This window comes from Polypterus senegalus, chromosome 16, assembly GCF_016835505.1.
Source record: "Polypterus senegalus isolate Bchr_013 chromosome 16, ASM1683550v1, whole genome shotgun sequence".
NCBI classification, from domain to species: Eukaryota; Metazoa; Chordata; class Cladistia; order Polypteriformes; family Polypteridae; genus Polypterus; species Polypterus senegalus.
Genome location: NC_053169.1, coordinates 14,356,582 through 14,382,262, shown reverse-complemented (window position 1 = coordinate 14,382,262; position 25,681 = coordinate 14,356,582). Strand labels below are relative to the sequence as shown.

The following is a 25,681-nucleotide window of genomic DNA, read 5'->3' as shown; positions in this document are numbered from 1 at the left end:
TTCGGCCTCACGCTACTCAGCCTGTTCTAAACAGCCAATCCAGCAGTGCTTTCTGAAAAACAAACTCAGTCTCCCTTGACTCTTCATGAACACATTTTTCAAACAAATACAAGATTATTCAAATATGGATACAAAATGGCAGCCATACTATCTAGAAGAAAAGAACTGTATGATGTGTTGTAAAGCATGTCAGCTATGGCGATCGCGCTCTCTTTCTCTCACGCTCTCTCTCATTCACTCATTCTCTCTGGCACACTTTGGCTAATGACGACAAAAAGAAGATGGCTGAAGACTGGCGAAAGCACTGTCACTAAATAATGCAATACGATTAGAAGGCATGCAGTGGCTTAACTAAAATTAATCTGAGAATATAAAAGAAGGAAGAAATATAACTAGCGTATTACCAGTTTGTGCCATAAATTTAGCAGCATCGGCTTGCTCCTGAGGGACCTTTCTCTCATGAACTGATCGTGGTCGCTGACTTTTTATTGTGTGTTCTCCGATCATTCCAAATTCTAAAGACAGAATAAAGGTTTATGAAATCTAGGCTTAGACATGAGTTTCAAGGGTTTACAGTTAGTTTGTTTTTCTGTTCAATTTATTCATTGTCTTTGAAAAGTTACAAGGTTAAAACACAAGATGCATTATTTAGTTTCTGGCCCATTGAATTACTCCATCGCGTTTATCCGAACTTTGCGAGCATTCGCCATAAAAGATGAATGAGCATTCAAAACATGCACGATCACATGCAGCCCCCACCCCGGCATCTGCATCACACCCCCAATCCCCAAGATCCCCCCCAACAGCCCCAAGCAAACCCCAGCCAACGCTCCACAAAAAGACAGAACAACATGGCGTGACTTCCTACGGACCAGAAACTTTATAATAGAATGAACATTGTCTTCACTGGCCCATAAAAGGCAGAGTGAAAGAGATGAAATTATTGCTAAATTATTAGAGTTAAGTTATTGTATAACTCTGATCTTGACCTTATGTTATTGTAAGTCTTCATAACCTGTCAGAAATAGGGTAAAACATCATTAGATTTAAAATGAATAAATTAGTTATTACTTAAAATGTATTTACGACACATTTTATTTAAACTAGTTATTACCATGAATCATTCACTTAGCGACATTATCAGCATCAATGTTAACATTACAGCCACACCAGTAAGCCAGAGCTCCAGCCCTCCTACTCCTTCCTTGTGACAGCCTTCAGGTCCTGGCTCCTCCCATCCATTCCTGTTGCATAGCAACAGTTCTTATGTGGCAGTCACATGACGAAGGGGAGGGAAAATAAAAAAGAGGAACTGTCAGTCAAGCTTTTAGATCTTCTCTTGATAGCAGCCACTACCTTGTGCTCCACTGGTTTAGTGATTTCTCGTCTTTTAAAGTTTGTACTTGTTATTCGTATTCGAGTCTTGCTTAGTGATTTTAATAATAATAATAATAATAATCTATATATGTATAAAAGCCAAATACCACTGACTCATTACAATATCTCCCGAACCAGGGTTACTTGGAAATTGAAGTTTCGAATGTACGTTACCCTCAGCCCATAGGTGCTCGCTAAGAAACGGTTTTAAAAATTTCGTGGTCCAAACGCGAAATTTCTTATAGTTTTCTTTATATCCATTTGTATGTCCGTCTGCTTTTCACAAGAGAACTACTTAAAGGATTGAGATCGGGTTTTTTTCTATAATTTGCTTGAACATTCCGGTTGATTTTGCAACTTCTGTCATTGCGCTAAGTATCACAGTTCGCTTGCGGTACCGATTTATTAGTGCAAATCCGAGAGAGACTCATCGGGCTGTGGGGCCCTCCTCACGCATGCGCCAGCCTCGGGGCGTGTATCTAACCTCCGCTTAGTTAGCGAACGAGAGAACGAATTAACAAATTTAGATCAGGTTTTTTCTATAATTTGCTTGAACATTCCGGTTGATTTTGCGACTTTCTCATTGCGCAAAGTATCATAGTTCACTGCGGTACTGATTTATTAGCGCAAATCCGAGAGAGACTCATCGGGCTGCGGGGCCCTCCTCACTCACGTGTCTGTCTCGGGGTGTAACCTTAACTCCACTTAGCTAGCAAATGAGAGAACTGCTTAACGGATTTAGATCGGGTTTTTTTCTATAATTTACTTGAACATTCCGGTTAATTTTGTGGCTTCTCTCATCGTGATAAGAATCATAGTTCGCTTGCAGGAGTGATATATTCACTCTAATCTGAGGCAAAGGCTGTGGGCCGAGGGGAGGGGGCCTCACTGTCCTGTTTCACTAATACGCGGGCGAAGCCATTGGGGATGGCTAGTGTGTTATATTGTTCTCTTTTGGATTGCAGCTAAAGACCATCTGACTGTTTTCGAATACAGTTTCCTGACTCTGCCCATTGTGGATATGGCATCATTATCTTCTGGATGTGACCTCCTGTCTGTTTCCAGATTTACCTTAATCATGGATATGTGTATACAATGTGACGGACGAGCCAACATCCCATGGCAACTGCCCCTCGTACCTGGCTATGAGGCCTCCATAACGGAAGGCCAGGGAGAAAGCTATATCCCCTTTTCATGCCAGGACGTGGATGTGGAGAGATGGACTTCAGGAGTGGTGTCCTTACAAGCACTGAGCAACACCCAGGATGGACTCAGGAACGTGAAAGGTCTACACAGAGTAGTTGACTGCACATCCCCCCAGACCACCAGATACATCCCATCTAGTAAAGCCCAGTATGGATGCCTGCAGGTCAGAATGGAAGATAGCCCAGGGCCATCTTAATGCAGCTGAGCAGTTACCCGAGGGCCCAATGCTAATCTATGTATGTTGTGACTTGCTGTGTGGCTCTGTAGGTAGGGACCCCAGTGCACTGCTTTGCCCGGGGGTCTATAATGCTGTTAAGATGGCCCTGGCCCTGCCCTGTCAGATTCTTTTGGGGTCACCAGGGGGAAGATCTCGGATAGTGATGATACCCTGATTAAACTGGAAGTACTCCCAGGTGTGGAGTTAAAAGAGAGCCCACCACTCGACCACCTGGTTTGTGTGGAGGTGTAGGAAAAGAAGGGAAAGAGTTGTGCTGTATTGTGAACAAAAGAAGCCTGTATGAAGGTATTGTTTAAATTTAAAGCACTTTTGTTGAAATGGGACTGCTGTGGTGCAATTGTGTCTGGGAGTTTGGGGCTCAGCAACGCCCCCTACAGGCCACAATAAGCATTCACTGGTTTTACTGTCATGTCGGTTTCTTAGCAGCTAGCGCAGATCTTCAATATGCACAGTGAGCCTTCAGCACTACCTCATGCGCTTGAGGACTGGTGCACTGGGGGTCTGGGGGGTCCGCAGCAGTCATGCTATATCTTTATGGAAGCTTCAAGTCAGTTGACGCCTGACACATTAAAGGAAAACAGACTTGCATTTTCAGGTATTCTATGAGTGATCTTTACACCAGAATTGCAAGTCAGAATATAAATTTGTGTCTTCAGCACAAGAGAAGATGGTAAAAAAAAAAGAATGAAGTAAGTCTGAGCTGTGAAAAACTGCACAAGGGGAGCCGGGAGAGTCTGACATCCTTATCGATCCAACGTCTCCGTTAGGAAATTCAGGGCTGCGGCAATTAGAATACACAGGAGGGACTGGATGAGCTGGAAATAATAAGCTATTATAGTAATTGCCTGTATGTTGGGGAGAAGGGAAAAAAGAAAAGGTCATTGTACAAACGAGTTTTGAACCGTGGAGAGATGAACACTCGTATATGGTGGGCTCAGAGAGCATTCAGACCCTTTCACTTTGACACAATTTTGTTGTGTTGCTAGTTGTGGTGCTAAAATCATTTACATTCATTTATTTCCCCACATCATGGTCAAAGTGAAAAGAGGACGTTAGATATTTTGGCAAATTTATTCCAAATAATAAACTGAAATGTCACATAGACACTAGTATACAAACCCCTTGCCATGCCAATCTGGGGATTCCCATTCTGTTGGTTATTTTTGAGATGTTTCTACACCAGTGAAAGGGAACCTTTTTCGAGTTGTGGTACATTTCTTTCGCGGCACACCTGAGGGACTGCCCATAAATAAAGTCGTGACGACACAATCTATGGACAATCGGCAATAAAAACAGTTCATTTTACAAGTTTGAAAGACATTTTATTAACAAAGGAATCAAAGGATAAATCTTAAATTTAATTAATGTGAACGTTGAGATTGTTTTTCAGCACATATGAGATTGGTGTGAGGATCAATTTTCGAAAGACAGACGCAGGTTTCCTTGTCGATCATTTGAAGTCTCTCGCGTTTCTTAGACTTCATTTCCGTATCCGTACAGTGAGCGAGATCTTCTAACAACGAGACTTTTTAAGTCTCACGAGATGTGTTTTTAACACCACTGGTGTTGATATTATGACGAATGGTGAACAGCGAAAATTTTAACTTGCATTCAAAATAAATACATTCGTTTATTCAACAATCTGATTAACCGTTATCTGTTTTTCCAACATAAAATATAATTTTTTAAACATTATCTTTTTAATCAACCAAAAGTTCAAAAACACTAGCAATTTTAAATCTATACTAGCCCTCACTGACTCACTCACTCACTTATCACTAATTCTCCAACTTCCCGTGTAGGTAGAAGGCTGAAATTTGGCAGGCTCATTCCTTACAGCTTCCTTACAAAAGTTGGGCATGTTTCATTTCGAAATTCTACGCGTAACGGTCATAACTGGAAGCTATTTTTCTGCATACGCTGTAATGGAGTTCAGCTGGAAAGCCGTGGGGGGCGGAGTTTCTTGTGACATCATCACGCCTCCCACGTAATCACGTGAACTGACTGTCAACGCACTACGTAGAAAACCAGGAAGAGCTCCAAAACGCGCTGAAGAAAACATGCAGTATATAATTGAGAAGGAAGCAAAACAATAAGAAGCGAGCGAGTGACATAATAATAATAATAATAATTATTCATTACATTTATATAGCGCTTTTTTATCAGTTACTCAAAGCGCTCAGCAATTGCAGGTTAAGGGCCTTGCTGAAGTCCCTTTTGGCATTTATGGGATTCGAACCGGCAACCTTCCGATTGCCAGTGCAGATCTCTAGCCTCAGAGCCACCACTCCACCCAATAAATATTATATACACTGAATCCTCCAGGCACTACTTACAAAAGGTTACACTGACAATCGCACAGATGAGAAGCTGCGATGCATGTGCTCCATAACGCATTAAAAAAAGGTTACATTGGGGAACTTGTGTCAATGCATGATTTCCTGGTACACCGATTACATTGATCAGCGCTTCCCAAAACCTCAGTATATAAAGACGGTCTTGGAATATTTCGGAATATATAATGTAAGCGCTGGATGGTCAAAACTTTATGCAATGATGCCTACATTTAACTTACATTCCTACCAAAGACATTTCTATCGACTAAATAAAAATTCCTTCTATCTAAAATTTAAATAGAACTTGGAATAGATGTTCATAATATCCACGCAGACTTACACGTAAGAGCGGGAGTCATCCGTTTTAAATAAATTAAGATTTTGTACAAATAATGTTTTTCATTTTTCTTCCTTGATGGATTCTGGCAGCCCCAGCAACAGTTAAGTGTAAAATGTTATCTATAATTTTATTTTTTTTTGTTATGAACTTCCCCAAAACTGTTGATCCCTGTAAATAGTTTATAGTATAACAACACTATAATCTGTTGTAGCACAAGCGTTATTTAGCGTCACACCTCACAACCTGCGTGTACCACGTTTTTGGCTCTAACGCTAGAAGCGCGATGGATGCTGTGGGGTAAGTTCTGGTTTCTGTTTCTTTCCCGATATTTTTTTTTTTCATTTACTTTGTGTTAATAATTTATAATCGATTTAATTTATTACTTAATAGGCAGAGGAAAGAAGACGTGTATGTGACACTCTATTTCTTTCTTTTTGTTTTGCAGAGATATGCTATATAAATATATATATATTTTTTCTTTTCATTTGTTAGGAATACATATGACAACAACACTCATATCAATGACAAAACAATTACATTAACAATCAGGTTATGTTATTTTTAAAATTTTTCCTTTTCTTTTTCATACCTTCTTTTACATAGTACTTCTCCGCTGCGAAGCGCGGGTGTTCTGCTAGTACTTTATAAAAGTTTTCGAGGCGCCCCTAGAAATTTCCACGCCGTACGCGCACCGGTTGCCCGACAATGTTCTACGCCATGCTTGGAGTCCACCTGTGGTCAGCTCAATCTCTCATTGAGGTAAGCACACCCCTGTCTATAGAGGGTCCCACCGCTGAGCAAAAAAACAAGCCGTGAAGATGAGGGAATTGCCTACAGAGCTTAACTCTTTGAGGGACGAACCTTAACCCTAACCCTAACCAACATAAAACGTCTGTTGCTGCATGCTGTGGCTGCCAGTTTGGCAAGAATGAGTGGCAGGCTTACTGCCAGGCTGTCTTTGCATGGCAGGGACACGGTCACAGTGCATTCCAATCTGGTTTCCACCTCTTATCATTGTTAAGTGGCAGTCCACCCTGGCGGACAATGTCAGTATCCACGACTAGCTGGGGACCGATCAGCTGAAGCTGGAACCTCACATTCGTTTTCGATCACTTGTATCAAAATCTGAGCCCGACCAGTTATAGTCCAGTTCAGAGATAATAGGCAAGACGTCGTCCACGGAGTATTTTGCTTTTCGCATTCGTTTTGATCTCTCGCCAGATGTCAGTGCCATTATTGCCGTTGTGTGAGCCTTGCCACTCACGTGAGTATCTCAGTCAAATCTACCTTTCCTTCTAGCAACGAGAGTCCAATGTAATGGTTGGTTTTGTCACAGCTTACAGTTGATTACCATCGTCAACCCCTCCTTTTGACAAAAGTCGGCATCAGCCCATAAAGAGTTAAGAGACACAAATGTATTGAGGTGCCCTGCGGTGGGTTGACGTCCTGCCCAGGGTTTGTTTCCTGCCTTGCGCCCTGTGTTGGCTGGGATTGGCTCCAGCAGACCCCCGTGACCCTGTAGTTAGGATATAGCAGGTTGGATAATGGATGGATGGATGGAATGTATTGAGACACGGACCCTGACAAGAGAGGGGCGACAAAGAGGTTGGGAGCTTCCAGCACCCACCACATGCCAAACTGACCACACTGGCACAGTATGAGGTTTTTATTTTAAGGCGGCTGGAGTGCCAATCCTGCCACTAACCCCCACGTTTTGGATGCGGGTTAACGTCACACCCACGACAGAGCAATTACAGGTTAAGGGCCTTCCCCAATGGCCCATCGGAGAAGCGTTTATGGAACTCAAACCTTGCCTTTCACATCAGATACCCTGGAAGGCTTCAAAAAATATTCCTGCAGCACTGAAGGTTCCCAATAGCACAGTGACTGCCATTATTCATCAGTGGAAGATACTTGGAACAACCGTGAACCTTCCTAAAGCTGGCTGCTCAAATCAGGACAGAAGGACCATGATAATCAAGGGGATCAAGAAGCTAGTGGTCATTCGAGCTCAACTGCAGAAAAACCTGTACAGAGATGGATGGATCTTCCAGAAGGACAACCGTCACTGCAATGCTCTACTGATCTGAGTGGCCAGACAGTGAAAGACACATGGAAGCCCACTTGGAGTTTTCAAAATGGAGCCTTAAATACTCTCAGTATGTGAGCAACAAGATTCTCTGGTCTGATGAAACGAAGATTAGAGTCGTGTCTGGAGGAAACCAGGTAGCACACCACCTGCACTTCAGACTAGGTCAACCACCTGAAGCTAAGCATGTTGGCGCCCAGCCAGTACTTGGATGGGAAATCATCTAGGAAAAAGCTTGGGTTGCTGCTGGAAGAGGTGTTGGTAAGGCCAGCATGGGGCACTTACCCTGTGGTCTGAAGGTGAATCCCAATGCCCCACTGCAGTGATGTAAAAATGGTGCCATCCTTCAGGTGAGATGTAAAACTGAGGAGCGGACTCTCTGTGATCATTAAAGATCTCAGGGCATCCTTCGTAAAGACTAAGATGGATCGTGATATCCTGGTTAAATTGCCTACCACGGTTTGGTCATTCTGGAGACAGTTAGTTAGGATAATCCTGCATTGAGGGCACCCACAGCCATACCTGCACTTTAGAAAACACCCCTAATCATCCCTTGTTCCTGATTGGCTAGCTAGCTATCTCTCTCACCACTTCCTCATCTAACCGCTAATGTGTGGTGAGTGTACTGGAACAAAAACGGCTGGCGTCACAACATCCAGGTGGATGCTGCACATTGGCAGGGGTTGAAGTGGCTCCACACTCACTATGTATATATAGCACTTTGAGTGGGTGGGAAAAGGTCTATATAAATGTAAAGAATTGTTATTATTATTACCACCCATCACCTGTGCAATTTCATTCCAACTATGAAGCAAGATGGTGTCAGTTTTATGCTCTGGGATTATTTATCAGCAGCAGGGGCTGGGAGACAAGACAGGATTGAGGGAAAGCTGAGTGGAGTGAAGTACAAAGGTGACCTTAATGAGGACCTGCCCAGACCGCTTTGGACCTCCGACCGGGCCAAAGCTTCAACTTCTAACAAGACAACGACCCTAAACACAAAGCAAAGATAACACAGGAGTGACTTAGGGACAGCTGTGGGAATGTCCTCATCAGACACCCCTACCAGACTTGGACAACTGGTACAGCAGCTTCTCTTCTCCCAGAGCTCTGAGAAGACGCCCAGAGATTGCAGCCAACCCCAACCATGATGCCCAGTGCAGGCCCTGCCCCTTCTGCTCGGTATGCCCCAAAAAAAGACAACCCTGGATGGTGGCTCCTGATTCATGACCAGAAATCAATGATGAAGGAGCTACCATATGAGATCTGAGAACCATAGACAACATTAAACAATTTTGTGGGGGCTGAGTTTTGTAGAATGCATCATTACGTCTTTTTCTTTTTTGTTTGAAATAATTGAAATGGCTACCAGGTTCTATCTATCTATCTATCTATCTATCTATCTATCTATCTATCTATCTATCTATCTATCTATCTATCTATCTATCTATCTATCTATCTATTATATAGCACCTTTCACCTCTATACATCCATCCATTATCCAACCCGCTATATCCTAACTACAGGGTCACAGGGGGTCTGCTGAAGCCAATCCCAGCCAACACAGGGCACAAGGCAGGAAACAAACCCTGGGCAGGGCGCCAACCCACCGCAGGGCATGCACACACACACCAATGCACACACTAGGACCAATGTAGAAACGCCTAATCTGCATGTCTTTGGACTGTGGAAGCGAACCACATGATGATGTGATGATCTATCTACTGTATAATATAGTGCATTTTGTATCTATCTATCATATAGTGCCTTTCATATCTATCTATCTATCTATCTATTGTGATCTATGGCCAGCTTGTCATCCCGGCCAATACCCCAAGGCCGCCAGATGGAGCCCTCCCTGCAACATGGAGGTGCCCTGAAGACCAGCAGGAAATCATGGACAATAGAGTTTTCATCCACAGCCCTGCTGGATACCACATATGTCATATGTGCCCTATAACCCGGAACTGCGTCATAGGCAAAGCGACATCATAAGTGAGGTACTTCTGGGGTGAAGAAAAGGATTTTTTATCTGACCCGGAATTGATAAAGATCACGTGAACTGGGGATTGGAACACTTCCGGGTCAGGGATTATAAAAGGATTGTGAGAGCTCCAAGACAGCGAGCTGAGATGGGAGGAAGGGTGGCAACGCGTCTGGGAGTGGAGAGGATTGTTTATTGAGTATTGTGGAGGAGAAGGTGCTTTGTGCACTGTGCTGTGAAAATAAAATCAACTTTTGGACTTTTATCTGGTGTCTGGCATTTTGGACAAGGGTTCAAGGAAGCGATAGTGCCCCCTATCTATCTATCTATCTATCTATCTATCTATCTATCTATCTATCTTACAGTGCCTTTCACATCCATCTAACTCTATTATATAGTGCCTTTCATATCTATCTATCTATCTATCTATCTATCTATCTATCTATCTATCTATCTATCTATCTATCTATCTATCTATCTATCTATCTATCATATAGTGCCTTTCAAAGTGACTCATTTAAGCCTTACAAGCAGTCAACGGTGGGCTTTTGCCAAATGTTTTTTGAATGTAAGCTCAGTGTTTTTTGTTTCATTTCCTAACGAAGGCTGTTAATGTATAAAGCTGCTGAGCTTCTCAGAAGGGGTATTCAAGAGGCCATCGTTTTGATGAAAGATGGTAAAACAAGGTGTTTGGGAAGCCCATGAAGCTAAAGTTAATATTGTACACGGATGCCTGTGGATTGTTTGTTCCTTTTTGCCTTAAGAGGTCTGCAATTGTGTGTCTCACCCTAATCAGCCGAGTGTTTCTTCCCCGGTGGTCCGTGATGGGCTCTCATGTTGTGGGGCTCCTCGCCAACAATTCTCACACTTGATTTGTGAAGAGCAACAGCAGGAGTTTCTATTTATGGTACAATAATAAAAAAAAAGAACAGCTACCTCTTGTACACGGTGGGCTTCAAAGCACCATTTAGGCTCATGGAAACTGAATGAATGTTCTCTTTTCAGTGAAAAAATGAATATAAATCCCAGCAACATCTCTCGGAGGTGAGCTTTCACAAAACTAAACAGACGCGGTCTAAGGAGCCAAACAAAAGAGAGAAGAAAAAAAAAATCCGAATTCAAGGTTGGTTGGATGCTGCAGACGGCATGTCGGGTAAATACAGAGTGTGCAGTGAAGCAGGCAGCGGCCCTTTTGTTAGGCACACGCGAACAGAACGACTGATCATTTGTGTAGGAAATTAAAAAATAACGCTTGGAAGGACAATTGTACATTTCTGAAATCTACAAAAACAAAAGCAGAAGACAACGTACCTGTGGCTTTGGGTGGCAAAAAAAACAGAAGAATAAAGACAAAAGTCTCCTCTTCTCCTCTCCTCCTCTCTAACTCTTCTCTTCTCCTCTCATCCCTTCCTCCCTTCTCCTCTATTTTTTCATTCTGTTCCCCTCTCCTCCTCTCTGCTCCTCTCCTCCTTTCCTCTTCTCCTCTCCTCTCTTCTCTTCTCTCCTACTCTACACTTCTCTCCTCTCCTCTCCTCTAGTCTTTTCTTCTCCTCTCTTCTCATCTCCTCTCCTCCTCTCCACTCCTCTCTTCCTTTCCTCTTCTCCTCTGTTCCCCTCCCTTCTCTCCACTTCTCCTCTACTCTACTCTTCTCCTCTCTTCTCCTGTCCTCCTCTCTTTTCTTCTCTTTCCTTTTCCTTACCTCCCTTCTCCTCTCCTTTGCTCCCTTCTCTTCTCTTCTCCTTTTCTAGCCTGAAGACACTGCCAAAGCACAGGAGTGAACATCTGGTAAACTTCAGCTTGGCTGGCGTGGCATGTGAGCGCTTATGGTGCAGCCAGCTGTTGCCCGAACACGTAAATCTGTATTGTGACCACCAAGGGCCATTTCAGCCCCCCAAACCCCAGACACAAGTCCTAGGTGCAAACATAAGGTTTATTATTATGAATGACTTCTTTTAATGAACCCCGCCACCATTCCCAATTCTTTCCTCATTTTTTCTTTCTGACTTCTCCTCAGCTCCCCCCAGATGAGGTTTGTCCTTTCCCTTCCTGGATGAGGTCAAGTGTCTTCTTTTATCTCAAACCTGGGAGTAATTCCGGTGCCAGCGTATAACACTTCTGGGTCAAACAGAAGCCCCCACAAACTAGGGATTATCATTGAACCTAACAGGGCTGCCCTCCATGGGACTACAAGTCCCAGCATACCCTAGGGGTGTCCGTGTGGGAATCCCAGCCTCAGTATGCTGCCATCTAGCACAGTGGCTGCACATTTTTGTTCCAGCCGAGTTTCTTAATGATAAGTCAGTTATTACTGATGAAGCTCTTGCTGCTCAAGTGACATTTCAATGCTTCATTGCGGTGGTCTCACTTGTTAAGGTTCCCCACCCTTAATTGCTCATTTCACTCCTAAACAGCAGCATTCAATGTTTTTAACACTAGAGTTACCAGAGCCTATGAGAAAACTCATAAATCCGGCCCACCTTAAATCCGTTCGCACCTCTCCGTCAGCGTCTTTTGTCCTTTAAATGTGCTGATTAAGACAAGCAGCAAGAAGCCTGCTATTCCATCCCCCACCGTCGCAGAACTTTCACTAAGTTTTCCCAGCTCATGCCTTGTTTGATTATCTGGGAGTGAACTGCTGGAGTTTTAGAGTGGAAATAATAGATTGTTATTTGGAACACATGCATTCCATGTGTGTTCCATTTTATACGGTAATCTGTATAAACACATTGTTAAAACAGAAACTTTTTCATATTTTAGTAATAAAGGTTACAAAATGTAGGCATAAACTATAAAATGTGTGAAGCCTGAAGGCCAAAGATCAAATAAACACTTTCACAAAAGGGTCAAGGATGATACAACAACTTCCATGGCGTACCGGTAAGATTTGCTGACCGGTAATCAAGAGTCCCCGGTTCGATTCCCCACTGCCTCCTATATTTGCTGTTTACAGTAGTGAGCTGCTCATATTGTTAATATTATACAGTACACACATACATTTGGTTTGTGTCTGTAACAGACCATGTCAATTTATAAAACTTGTAAAAGTCACCTTTTTTTTTCACTTTTATTCTCGCAGTCACGATCACAATACATACACCGCCCTAGGGGTCTAACGCTGTTGTTTTTATTTGAAACTGGGAGTAACTGTAGATGTGAGTGGTGTTTTGAGGCAATGGAACTGGACATTTTCTGAACTGGAGGGATAAAAGCTGACACGCAAACGCTGGTGAATCTGCCTTCTTCGTATCTCACCATCACTTATTGAGTGTTCCTGCTGCACTGAATAAGCTCACGCCTTCCGGTGCACAATGTCGACACAGCACGGATAAAAGAAAGAAACAGACAAATATATGTGACATTGGTTATAAAATTAATCAGAAAACATCATCGCACTAATGCAATATTATTTGAAAATGAACAGCGTCAGATCGGGTGTGAATTTACGCTGGCGCTGTTACTTAGAGTCAGATCAAGAGAGCCGTGGGGGTGTTAGAGCGCTATAGTTTATGCCTACGTTTTGTAACATTTATTACTAAAATATGAAAAAGTTTCTGTTTTAACAATGTGTTTGCACAGATTACTGTAGAAACGGACCACACATGAAATGCATGTGTTCCAAATAACGATCTATTTATTTCCACTCTAAAACTCTACCAGATCACTCACTACCAGATAATCAAATAAGACATCAGCTGGGAGAATTTTGTGAAATTTCTGTGACGGTGGGGGGATGGAATAGCAGGCTGCTTGCTGCTTGTCTTAATCGGCACATTTAAAGGACAAAAGACGCTGATGGAAAGGTGTGAACGGATTTAAGGTCGGCTGGATTTACGAGTTTTCTCATAGGCTCTGGTAATTCTAGCGCTAATGGCTCCTTATTAGCAATAAGATGCAAATGACAAAGGAGCCAGCAGTTCTCCATCTGACTCGTTTCCATCCACACACGTGTGTGTTCATCCTGAACTGTTTGGTTTAATAAAACACCTAAGAGGAAAATGTGGCGGACTGAAAATGATCCATTTTAGAATTCAGATCATTTGGAGGATATCCTTGGGAAGGAAAAAGTCTATGATATAAGAACCTAACTTTGCAGACTAACAAGCCATCAAATTAAATAACTTCTTAGATTGGCGAGAATTAGTTTCTAATTAAGTAAACTCGGTTAGAATGAAAACATACAGCCACTGCGACCCTCCAGGACCGATGTTGCCCACCTGTGATCTAGCATACTTGGGGGCTGTCGGGTGGTGGGGTTGGCACTGACCTGAATTCATCATCTCCCTTGTGTTCCTCAATTACATTGGCCTCCTGGTGTTATCCCAGTTAGGACCCCCCAATTCTTGACTGTGACGGATGGCCGGGGCCATTACCTGGACAGGACACCTGCTGCTTTGAAGGACGGAGGGAGAGACCATCATTGGGACAATATCTTCCTTGCAACGATAAAGGGCAGCCCCTCCTTTGGGTTGCTACAGCACCATGGATCCCCGCAGGACATGCCAGGAGTTGTAGTTTGGAGCAGCCCTGTTGCGTTCCGTGGGCACCACCAGGGAGTGCTGAGCCCTTTGTGGCACCACTTATGCCACTCCCAGAAGTGCAGCCAGAAGGTCAAGAAACCCTTGGAGCACTTACGGGTGTACTATAAAAAGGAACCACCTCAGTACTAGTCAAAGAGACAAAGTCGGAAAGTGGTGGACAAAGCTTGTGAGGAGGAGTACAGGCGAAGAAGAGAAAAAGAGAGGAAGAAAAGGACTGCGTAATATATTTGGTGCTTTGTACTGTACTGTGTAGTGGGGAACAACTTAAATAAGGGTGTGCTGTCTGCCAAGTCTTGGGTCGAGGCCTGTTTATATCGGGGTTGGGGAGCCACACACCCTCTGGTGGGCCACATTACATATTATATATAAACTGGCTACTTTAAAAGCCTAGGGGACAGAAAGCCCAAAAGCTCCTAGAAACTATTGAAATAATATTAGCAGCTAAGCGAGTTTCTCTTTCCTCAGTGATCTCACTTTAGCTACAGAGTTGCTTTCTTTCAGCTTCATGCTGCAGCCTCGCATTTCTGGGCCGGACAGACGGACACACACACTTCCACGCTTACGTTTTTCAAGTTTTACTCTATTGGGGCCTTATGCTGAAATTATTTGAATTATTTTTTCCACTCATTAGGCAACACTCAGTACCCCAAAATGATCAAGCGACAGAAATTTGATTGAAAAACCAAAATGTCCGAATGACTCAACTATTCAGAACCTGTGCTTTGACACTTCAAATCTGGCTCAGGTGCATCCCAATCCATCGATCCACATTGAGGCATTTCTCCAGCTTGTTTGGAGTCCATCTGTGCTCAATGCGATCAGCTGCTGGCTCATTCAAGCACCTTGGGCGGTCTTCTCTGCCCGCTGCAATTCAGTGCTTCTGCCTGATTTACTCATTACGTTCATTTTGAAATAGCATTTAAAAATATCTACACAATGTACATTTATTTATTTATGCTTATTGACTGATTGATTGACTGTTTTTTGTCCTTTAAGTCTGTATTCTTGTTATTTTATGTTTCTGTTGCTGTATGCATGTGAATTTCCCTAAGAGATTAATAAAGATTATCTAATCAAATCTAATCTAATAAATAGTTAGATAGATAGATAGATAGATAGATAGATAGATAGATAGATAGATAGATAGATAGATAGATAGATAGATAGATAGATAGATAGATAGATAGATAGATAGATAGATAGAGTCATATGAAAAAGTTTGGGAACCCCTATCAGCCTGTGTAATAATTGACTCTCCTTTCAACAATAAAGATAACAGTGCTATGTCTTTCATTTCCTAAGAGTACTGGGGTGTTTTCCAAACAAAGATTTTTAGTGACGCAGTATTTAGTATGAAATGAAATCAAATGTGAAAAACTGGCTGTGCATAAATGTGGGTCCCCTTGTCATTGTGCTGATTTGAATGCCTGTCACCGCTCAATGCTGATTACTTGGTTGGATGAGCTCGATAAGCCTTGAACTTCATAGACAGGAGTGTCCAATCATGAGTGGTCAAAGGTATTTAAGGTGGTCAGTTGCAAGTTGTGCTTCCTTCCCTTTGACTCTCCTCTGAAGAGTGACAGACAGCATGGGATCCTCAAAGCAACTCTCCAAAGATCTGAAAACAAAGATTGTTGAGTCTCGTGGTTTAGGGAAGGCTACAAAAAGCGATCTCAGAGATTTAAACTGTCAGTTTCAACTGTAAGGAATGGAATCAGGAAATGGAAGGCCACAGGCACAGTTGCTGTTAAACCAGCAGGTCTGGCAGGCCATGAAACATACAGGAGCGGCATATGCAGAGGATTGTGAGAATGGTTATAGACAACCACAGATCACCTCCAAAGACCTGCAAGAACATCTCACTGCAGATGGTGTATCTGTACATCGTTCTACAATTCAGCGTAATTTGCACAAAGAACATCAGTATGGCAGGGTGATGAGAAAGAAGCCCTTTCTGCACTCACGCCACAGACAGAGTCGCTTGTTGTATCAAATGCTCATTTAGACAAACCAGATTCATTTTGGAACAAAGTGCTTTGGACTGATGAGGCAAAAATTGAGTTATTTGGTCCTAACAAAAAGTGCTTTGCATGGCAGAAGAAGAACACCGCATTCTAAGAAAAACACCTGCTACCTGCTGTCAAATTTGGTGGAGGTCCCATCATGCTGTGGGGCTGTGTGGCTAGTTCAGAGACTGGGGCCCTTGTTAAAGTTGAGGGTTGGATGAATTCAACTCAATATCAACAAATTCTTCAGGATAATGTTCAAGCATCAGTCACAAAGTTGAAGTTACGCAGGGGTTGGATATTCCAACAAGACAGTGGCGCAAAACACAGTTCGAAATCTACAAAGGCATTCATGCAGAGGGAGAAGTAAAATGTTCTGGAATGGCCGTCACAGTCCCCTGACTTGAATATCATTGAAAATCTATGGGATGATTTGAAGCAGGCTGTCCATCAAATTGAACTGAACTGGAGAGATTTTGTATGAAGAATGGTCAGAAATACCTCCATCCAGAATCCAGACACTCATCACAGGCTATAGGAGGACAGCGTCTGGAGGCTCAAAGGAGCAAAAGGAGGCTCAGCTAAGTATTGATGTCATATCTCTGTTGGGGTGCCCACATTTATGCACCTGTCTAATTTTGTTATGATGCATATTTTCTGTTAATCCAATAAAGTTAATGTCACTGTTGAAATACTACTGTGTCCATAAGGCATGTCATTTATTAAAAGGAAGTTGCTACTTTGAAAGCTCAGTCAATGAGAAACAAAAATGCAAAGAGTTAAGAGGGGGGGATCCCAATCTTTTTCATAGGACTGTTGATAGATTTTAATTTAGTTTAGTGTAGTAGGCAGGATAAGATGGATAGATAGATAGATAGATAGATAGATAGATAGATAGATAGATAGATAGATAGATAGATAGATAGATAGATAGATAGATAGATAGATAGATAGATAGATAAATAGATTTTAATTTAGTTTATTGTAGTAGGCAGGATAAGAGATAGATTTGAATTTAATTTAGTGTAGTAGGCAGGATAAGAGATAGATTTGGTGCAGCTCATTGGCCGTAAACGTCGCTTGATTGATCATTTCAATGGAGGTGGCCTGTCTGGGTTTTCAGCTGATTGTAATATAAATGCCCCCTGACTGAATGTGGAAGGTCAACTTGTCGTGAGTCAGTATTACAGCTGAACTTGCACAATGAAGACGCAAGAACATGCCAAGCAAGTCCATCAAACGGGGAGTAAAAAGCACAAGTCTTGCGGTGGATATGAGAAGATATATAAGTCACTGAATATCCGTTGGAGTCCAGTAAAAGGATTCATTAAGAAATGGAAAGCATACGGCACAGCTGTAAATCTGCCTTGAGCAGGCTGTCTACAAAATCTGAGTGATCCTGAAAGAAGAAGATAGGTGAAGGAGACCATAAGGAGACCCCTAAGAACTCTTAAGGAGTCACAAATCACTGTGCAGACAACAAGTGGGGCTTCAGCAGTCGCATGTTTATGGGTGAGTAACAAAGTGAGACGGACACACAGGTCATCTCAGCTGGGGTTTCAAAAGGCCCGATTTAGACGCAGAGGAAAGTTCAGTGCACTCCCTAATGATGACTGGAGAAATGAGGTGGATTGCTAGTTCCAAAAGTTAATCCCATGTGACTTGGGTTCCCAGTTTATGATGTGTGCAGATTTTTCCAGAACTTTTTATTTAATGTTTTAGCGGCAGGAGAATGTCGGGGTGGCTAACCGCCAGCTGAAGTTCAGTCGGAATTGCGTGATGAAGCAGGACCCTGACCCTAAACACTGTAGTATATTTATTTATTTCAGACTGGTTGAACAAAAAAACAAGATCCGCATGTTGGAGTGGTTCAGTCAGAGCTCAGCTCTTAACCCAATGGAGATGCTGTGGAATGACCTGAAGAGAGCCTTTTTTAACGGCTGGCGTCCTATCAATATGGCTGAGATGAAACAGTAAGAATGAATGGTCCAAATCACTGCTGAACTTTGTGCAGGTCTGCTCCTCAACTACTGGAAGAACTTGTTAGAGGTTCTTGCTGCCAAAGGAAATTCGACCAGAATGTTTAACGGGTTTGTTCAAGAAAGATATGAAAGATTGAAGGCCGAATCGATTTTGGGTTGTTTGGCCTGCATTTGTGACTGAGATGAAGATCAGATCACATTTCATAACCAATCCCAGGTTTCTCCAAAGGGTTCAAACCTTTTTTTCTTGCCACCGTTTTTGCCAAGCAAGCTACACACGTTCTAACACCTTGAGACGTAGCCCCCCTTTCTAGATTTCCGGATTTCTATTGCTTTGGGGGGAAAAAAACGAGGAGAGTTTGAGTGGCACAGAATTTCATCTTAGAAAAGCTTGGGCTCACCCCCTTTAACTAAACCCTGACCCCTAAACACGTCCGCTCACTTTGCTTAAATGCTGTGGGTAAGCTGAAGCCTGTCATTATGGGCTTTAATTTTGTAAGCCAATTTGCACCTTTATAGCTCCTCTAGTCAGAATGTTTACAACTATTACACACAGATACGTCCGTTCCCACTTGTTCATGGGTTATTGCCAGGAACTGTGAGGTTTTTTTAAATGAAAGGTCTAAGTAATTGTTGGTGATTATATTAGCTTCAAAGGTCTCTTAGCTAGCTTTTTATTCAAGGGTAGTTGTGAATGATTGCCATCATTAACCACGGAACATTCCTGAACAGAATTTTATTTAAATGAAAGAAAAGACCCAATGTCAGATGAGTGATGTGCCTAACCTTGCATGAAACAAGTCTATACTTAGAGGCCTCCTGAGAATTTCAATCAAGCATCTCGCATTTTCATGCATGCCCGCCTGCCTTCCAGCATGTCACACATGTAATTTTTTAATCAGAGACTTCGACTTCATGGCTGCACGTTCATCACCACTCTAAGGGTACACGTCCAGGAGACAAGGAGAAGCCCTCCACTTCCGCGTCACATACGCCATTTACGTTCTCTGGATGGGAGTTTTAATAAACAAAACAAGAAAAATCCCAAAGACGTTGACGCTTTATTTTTCGGAGTGCACTGTTGGGGTCAGAGCGATATGGTGGGTGACCATCAGGACAGATCCGGCTCCCCCTTACCGGCTTTGACTTCTACACTCAGTTGCTGTTCATTTTCAATTCACACATTCTCCCTGTGTCTGTGTGTATCTTAATCGGGATACTTTTCCTTCCACATCCCCAAAAATGTGTGTGCGTGTGTGTGTGTGTGTGTTACATTAATTCTCAGGGTCGGCCTGTGACAGAATGGCACCACTTGACTCCAAATGAAATTAAGTAAGAGATATTTAGTGGTTAAGACTTTGGACATTGAACACTGAGGTTGTGGGCTCAGATCCCACCTCTGACACCACTTTGTGACCATGAAGCAGAGGGTGATGGTGTGAGGTACCTAATAAGAATTGGCTGATGTTAAGAGTGGTGACCAGCAGGGGGCAGTGCTGGGGCCTCTGCTATTTTTATTTATATATATATATATATATATATATATATATATATATATATATATATATATATATATATATTTAGGTAGGAATATAAGTAACAAGCTGGTTAACACTAGAATTACCAGAGCCTACGAAAAAACTGGTAAATCCGTCCCACCTTAATTCGCTTCGCACCACTCCATCAGCATCTTTTGTCCTTTAAATGTGTTGATAAGCAGCAAGCAGCCTGCTATCACATCCCCTATCGGTGTTATATAGAGTTATATAGGGTGAGAAGTGAAGCAAAATTGCACCTTTTCTAAATACTATATCGTTATTTGGAACACTTGCATTTCATGTGTGTTCCGTGTCTACAAGATTCTATGTAAACACCTTGTTAAAACAGAAACATTTTTCATGTTTTAGTAATAATTGACAAAATGTAGACATGAAGTGTATAATGTGTGAAGCCTGAAGTCCAAATATCAAAGAAACACTTTCACAAAAGGTACAAACATAACAGAATAAGTTCAAATTCAAGAATATAACTACAGAAAAAGAACCTGCATTAGGGTGCGACATTAACACACATTTACTACGACTGCTTTGGTGGCGCAACAGTATCAACTGTTGACTGGTAATCAAAACTTCACAGGTTTGATCCCCAATGAGTCTGTTTTGAGAAGTGAGCTGCTCTTATTCCTACTATTTTAGAATAAAAACATACATTTGATTTCAGTCTGTAACAGCCGGTGTAAATGTATGATACTCGTAAAGGTTAGCTTTGTTTTTTTTTTATTCAGTTTTATTCTCTCAGTCGCGATCACGATCCTAACCCCCATCTGACACTGCTGTTTTCACATAAAGACGCACTATAGCTCTGCACTCTACTTGTGACTTTACGCTGTAGGAAGTAAATAAATAAACCAAGTTAAATAAGTAAATAACATTCATGTTAATGTTTTGGGCACATGCACCATCCAGATCTAAACACTAGCGTGGAAGAGTCTATAGCTGCAGGTGGGAGCAGCTGTCGCTGTACTTTGTATATAAGAACCAGATCAAATGTTATTTACTTTATCAACACATTTAAAGGACAAAAGACGCTGATGGAGAGGTGCGAAGCAATGTGAGGTGGCACGGATCTATGAGTTTTTTCATATGCTTTGGTAATTCTAGTGTTAAGTTTGCAGATGATACCAAGATACTGTTGGTGGATTGGCAGATAATTTGGAATCCATTATATCATCACAGAAGGGCTTGGATAGCATACGGGCTTGGGCAGATTTGTGGCACATGAAATTTTATGTCAGTAAATGTAAAGAATTACACATAGGAAGTAAAAATGTTGGAATACACAATGGGCAGTCGGAAAATCACAAGTCCACCTGATGAGAAAGGTTTAGGAGTTGTAGTGGACTTGACACTGTCAACTGCCAGACAGTGTTCAGAAGCCATTAAGAAAATTAACAGAATGTCATGTTATAAAGTGCCTTGATGTGTGAGGTACAAGTCACAGGAGGTTCTGTTCAAGCTTTATAACACACTTGTGAGGCCTCATCTGAAGTACAGTGGATTGAGACGGTAACTTTAAAATGAGTTCATCAAGTGGGAGTTCATGGTGTTGTGCATGGAGGGGTACAGAATTGGCTCAGACACAAGAACCAGAGGGTTATGGTGCAAGAAACCTCACCAGAATTGGGTGACATTAAGAGAGGTGTCCAGCAAGGGGCAGTGCTGGGGCCTCTGCTACTTTTAATTTATATGAATAGTTTGGATAGGAATATAAGTAACAAGCTGGGTAAGTTTGCAGATGATACCAAGATAGGTGCATTGGCAGGTAATAGAGAATCTGTTGACACAAGGCATGGATTCACACTGTTGGCACCTACCATATATGTGCCTAGATAAATAGATGTAAAGGCAATATACAGTATAATAGATAGATAGATAGATAGATATTAATTTTAGTATATTAGGAAGGATAAGATAAATAGATTTCATCAATATAGTTCAAATAAAATGAAAACAGCCATAATAGACAGGACTTAGCTTCATCCAGTCAGCTCAGTCCAACACTAGGCACCCTCTTCTGGAGAGCCTGGGCTTTCTAGCTCTCTGACTCTAAGGGGGCGGAGTCACTTCATCTTAGAGCTGTGGAGGGAGGAGGGAGGCGAGAGGGTTAGCAACAGCTCCCCCTCTTGTCTTGGGGTGGTACGACATCCCTCTGGTGAGCTCAGTAGGTGATTCTCCGACATGTGTCTGTGGCACGAGACAGACTATAGCTCCTTATGACCCTAAACCTGACTTGAGCACATTCATCAAATGACTGGATTGGATTCTAATACAGACTTGGCAGCATTGGTCACTACTGCTGCTGCTGCCGCCTCACAGTCCTAGAGATCTGGGGTTGATTCCAAGCTCTTTGTCTCTCATGTTTTATCCACATCCGCTGGGCCGTTCATTAGGGTACTCAACACAAAGACATGCATGTTAGGTCAACTGGCGAGTCCAACTTGGCCCGACGTGAATAAGCTCTGGGATGGACTGGTGCCCAATAATACCTCTGGAAACAGGCCTTCAGTTCGCCATCATTTTATTCACAATAAAGCAGCTTCAAAGAATCGGCAGAAATAAAAAATATGTATTTTCAATGTTCTAATTTTATTAGAGATTTGTACAGAACTGGTGCCTGGTGTTTCAGAGCCATGAAATGAGCACCACCACCATAGGATACATTAGATTTGGTTTTTTTATAGTCTGCCTTTGTATGTCATGATTTGACTTAAGTTCTGTATTGTTTAATACATTTTCCTTGACCTCAAAAAAACATCTATCTATCTATCTATCTATCTATCTATCTATCTATCTATCTATCTATCTATCTATCTATCTATCTATCTATCTATCTATCTATCTATCTATCAATCAATCATCTGGTGCCTTTCCTACCTACCTATCTATCTATCATCTAGTGCCTTTCCTCTCTCTCTATCTATCTATCTATCTATCTATCTAAACCTGAGTGGCCCACACAGAGCCCTGACCTCAACCCCATCAAACACCTTTGGGATGAATTAGAGCGGAGACTGCGAGTGAGCCTGGCCTTATCGGCCAAAATAAGTGCCTGACCTCACAAATACCCTACAGAATGAATGGGCACAAATTCCCACAAAAACCATCCAACATCTTCTGGAAATCATTCCAGGAAGAATGGAAGCTATTGTAGCTTCAAAGGGGGTTGGGGGGGACCATCTCCATATTAAAGTCTATGGATTTGAATGCAATGCCATTAAAGTTACTGTTAGTGTAATGGTTTGACATCCCAAAACTTTTGTCCATATGGTGTAGATAGACCACCATTGAAGAAAAGAACTGGCGATTTGCGATGGCGTGTGCTGCATGGCGTCATCGTGGCTAATTCCGGTGTATCACTACTTGATCCTTCAGTCACAGACTGAAGACAGACAGAGATACTGTTTCTCACTGTTTTCTCTTCTCTTCTGGACTTCGGCCTCTTTAAAAATGTCCTTATCTCAGTTTTTAGTGTTCTTAGCTTGCCTTTTAATGATTGTGTGCTTATTTATGGTATTAATGGAAATAAGAATAATCAGGAGGAATGGTAATTTCTTCATTGCACAGGTCAAGCTGGCCCTTTATAAATCCAGAAAAGAGAAAGTGAAGTCAAATATACAATGTCACCTGATCCAAACATTTCATGTACTTATGCAAGCCAGGGAGTTTTGGGAATATAAAATTCTATAGAATGACTACAAGTGTGAATTTGTCTGAGGAAAAGTGGTGTGTTCATGAGGCAAACGTGAAGATAATGAATTGATTTTTCTTATTTGACATAGGAATATGAAGTATTTAGGGCGCCATGGTGGCACAGTGGGTAGCGCTGCTGCCTTGCAGTTAGGGGACCCGGGTTTGCTTCCCGGGTCCTCCCTGCGTGGAGTCTGCATGGTCTCACCGTGTCTGCGTGGGTTTCCTCCCACAGTCCAAAGACATGCAGGTTAGGTGCTCGGTGTGTGTGCCCTGTGGTGGGCTGGTGCCCTTCTGGAGTTTGTTCCTGCCTTGCACCCTGTGCTGACTCCAGCAGACCCCCGTGACCCTGTAGTTAGGATATAGCGGGCTGGATAATGGATGGATGGATATGAAGTATTTAATCTTTTAGGGTGTGTTTGTTATTGTAAATGACTTGTTGAGGATCGGTTAATAAAGTTCAATTCAAAATTCTAAAAAAAAATCTTTTTCTTTCTTTTTTTCTTTCTTTCTTTCTTTCTTTCTTTCTTTCTTTCTTTCTTTCTTTCCTGTGTTTTATTGACTCGCCCGTGTTTAATAAGCAGAGTGCTCTGTCCACATTAGTGAGAATCAATGGCCCCCTGAGTCGTTTCCTAACACTCAGCACTCCTGTGGCATTCGTTTTCCATACAAGTGTAACAAAGGCAGATTGAAAGGGCCCGTTCGGCGTGCAATCTGCCATAAATTCAAGTGAGAAGAAAAAAAAATCAAAGCTCTCACGTCCTCCCCAACACCCTGGCAGAGGTTGCATGGGCTTTAAGATTTCTAGAAGCAGACCTGCCCGTGACCCCTTTAGCTGGGCACACACAGCCACACCCTGGTTAACCAGAAAAGGAGCTCTTTAAAAATGACAGGGTGATTCCTTCTGCCGAGGCCGTTCTGCCATTCTTACCGTTTAGAAAAGGTAACCTGCAAAGTGGTCTAAGACCCTCACTGTCCTTGTAAACTGCTCAAAAAATTTAAAGGAACACTTTGAAAATACCTCAGATCTTAACAGGGAGAAAATCCTTCTGGCTATCTCTACTGATATGGTGTGTTAGGAATGAAAGGATGGCGGCCACATTGTTTGATGGAAATGAAAATGATCAACCTACAGAGGGCTGAATTTAACGACACCTCGAAAAGGGAAACAATGATGTGGCAGGCAGGCGAGTCCATTAGGCCGAAATTTCATTGCGGCAACTCCAAATCATACTCAGTACTTTGTATGCCACCCATGCAACGTGGTGTGTGTGTGCCATGCGGTGGGCTGGCACCCTGCCTTGATTTGTTTCCTGCCTTGTGTTGGGTGGGATTGGCTCCAGCAGACCCCCATGACCCTGTAGTTAGGATATAGCAGATTGGATAATGGATGGATGGATGGATGGATGGAAGGATGTTTACTGTATATATTAGGAGAGGGCGGGCGGTTTTCGAAGTTGGTTTATATACGGGGAGTTTGTAGAATTGTAGATAAAGGATTAATTACATTTTTTGCTACACATTTTCTCTGGATCGTTTTTTTTTATTAGTGGATGTAATTTTCTGCAACGTGGGAAGAGGTCTGAATACAGTTTGGGGTTGACCTGCAATCATCAGTTACATTTTCACTATAAACTTAGTGAAGCATAGCAGTTACAATCGCTACAGCATGATATGCCTCAAAACAGTATTTGTTGCCAGAAAAAATGCCCAGCAACACCTTGTACGATTTGCACCAGCACATAGTTTTACTGTGCTTTGCACCAAGCAATATCACTGATTTCATTTTCAAAATCTTTTGGCAACGTAGTCTCCAGCTAAAATATCCACAGGGTCAGATGCTAACTGTTTTTGGCCGTGTTTTGATTCCCGTACCTGTTTTTGGTTTTGGAGCAGCTGACTGCTCAGTTTGCCACTCCTTGCCACCTGCTGCAGTACTACCTACTGCCTTTCTTGTTTCGCTTGACTGATTTTTTATATTTCGGCATGACAAAGCAATCGAAACCACACTGAATTTACCAATGAAACGTTCTCAGTTTCGCCTTATAAACCCACACGCAAAAATGAAAGCGATCGGATCGGCCGTGGTGCATGCGACGTAGACAATATACGGTATAGCTGCCTGCCGGGAAATGACGGTAGACGGGCAGGCTGGTAAACCAGCCTTTTGGGTATATACACTCGGGTTCAAAGGGTTAAACTGGAACTTAAAGAAAACGTTATTTTTTGAAATTGTCTCCTCGAGATAACAGACTAATTTTGTCGAGATGTTGAGGAAATGATAATTTGTTTTCTCGAGATAACGGAATAATTTTATTGAGATGTCAAAAAAACAAAA

At 42.3% G+C, this 25,681-nt stretch overlaps 1 protein-coding gene across 1 annotated transcript in view; it reads right to left on the bottom strand.

Moving 5' to 3' along the window:
• Nucleotides 1-25,681, bottom strand: part of adgrb3 (adhesion G protein-coupled receptor B3) — an 868,080-nt gene that overhangs the window by 544,989 nt on the left and 297,410 nt on the right. The window contains exon 3 of the mRNA XM_039737721.1: nucleotides 405-515. Within this exon, the coding sequence (XP_039593655.1) occupies nucleotides 405-515 (111 nt within the window). The remainder of the gene's footprint in view (nucleotides 1-404; nucleotides 516-25,681) is intronic.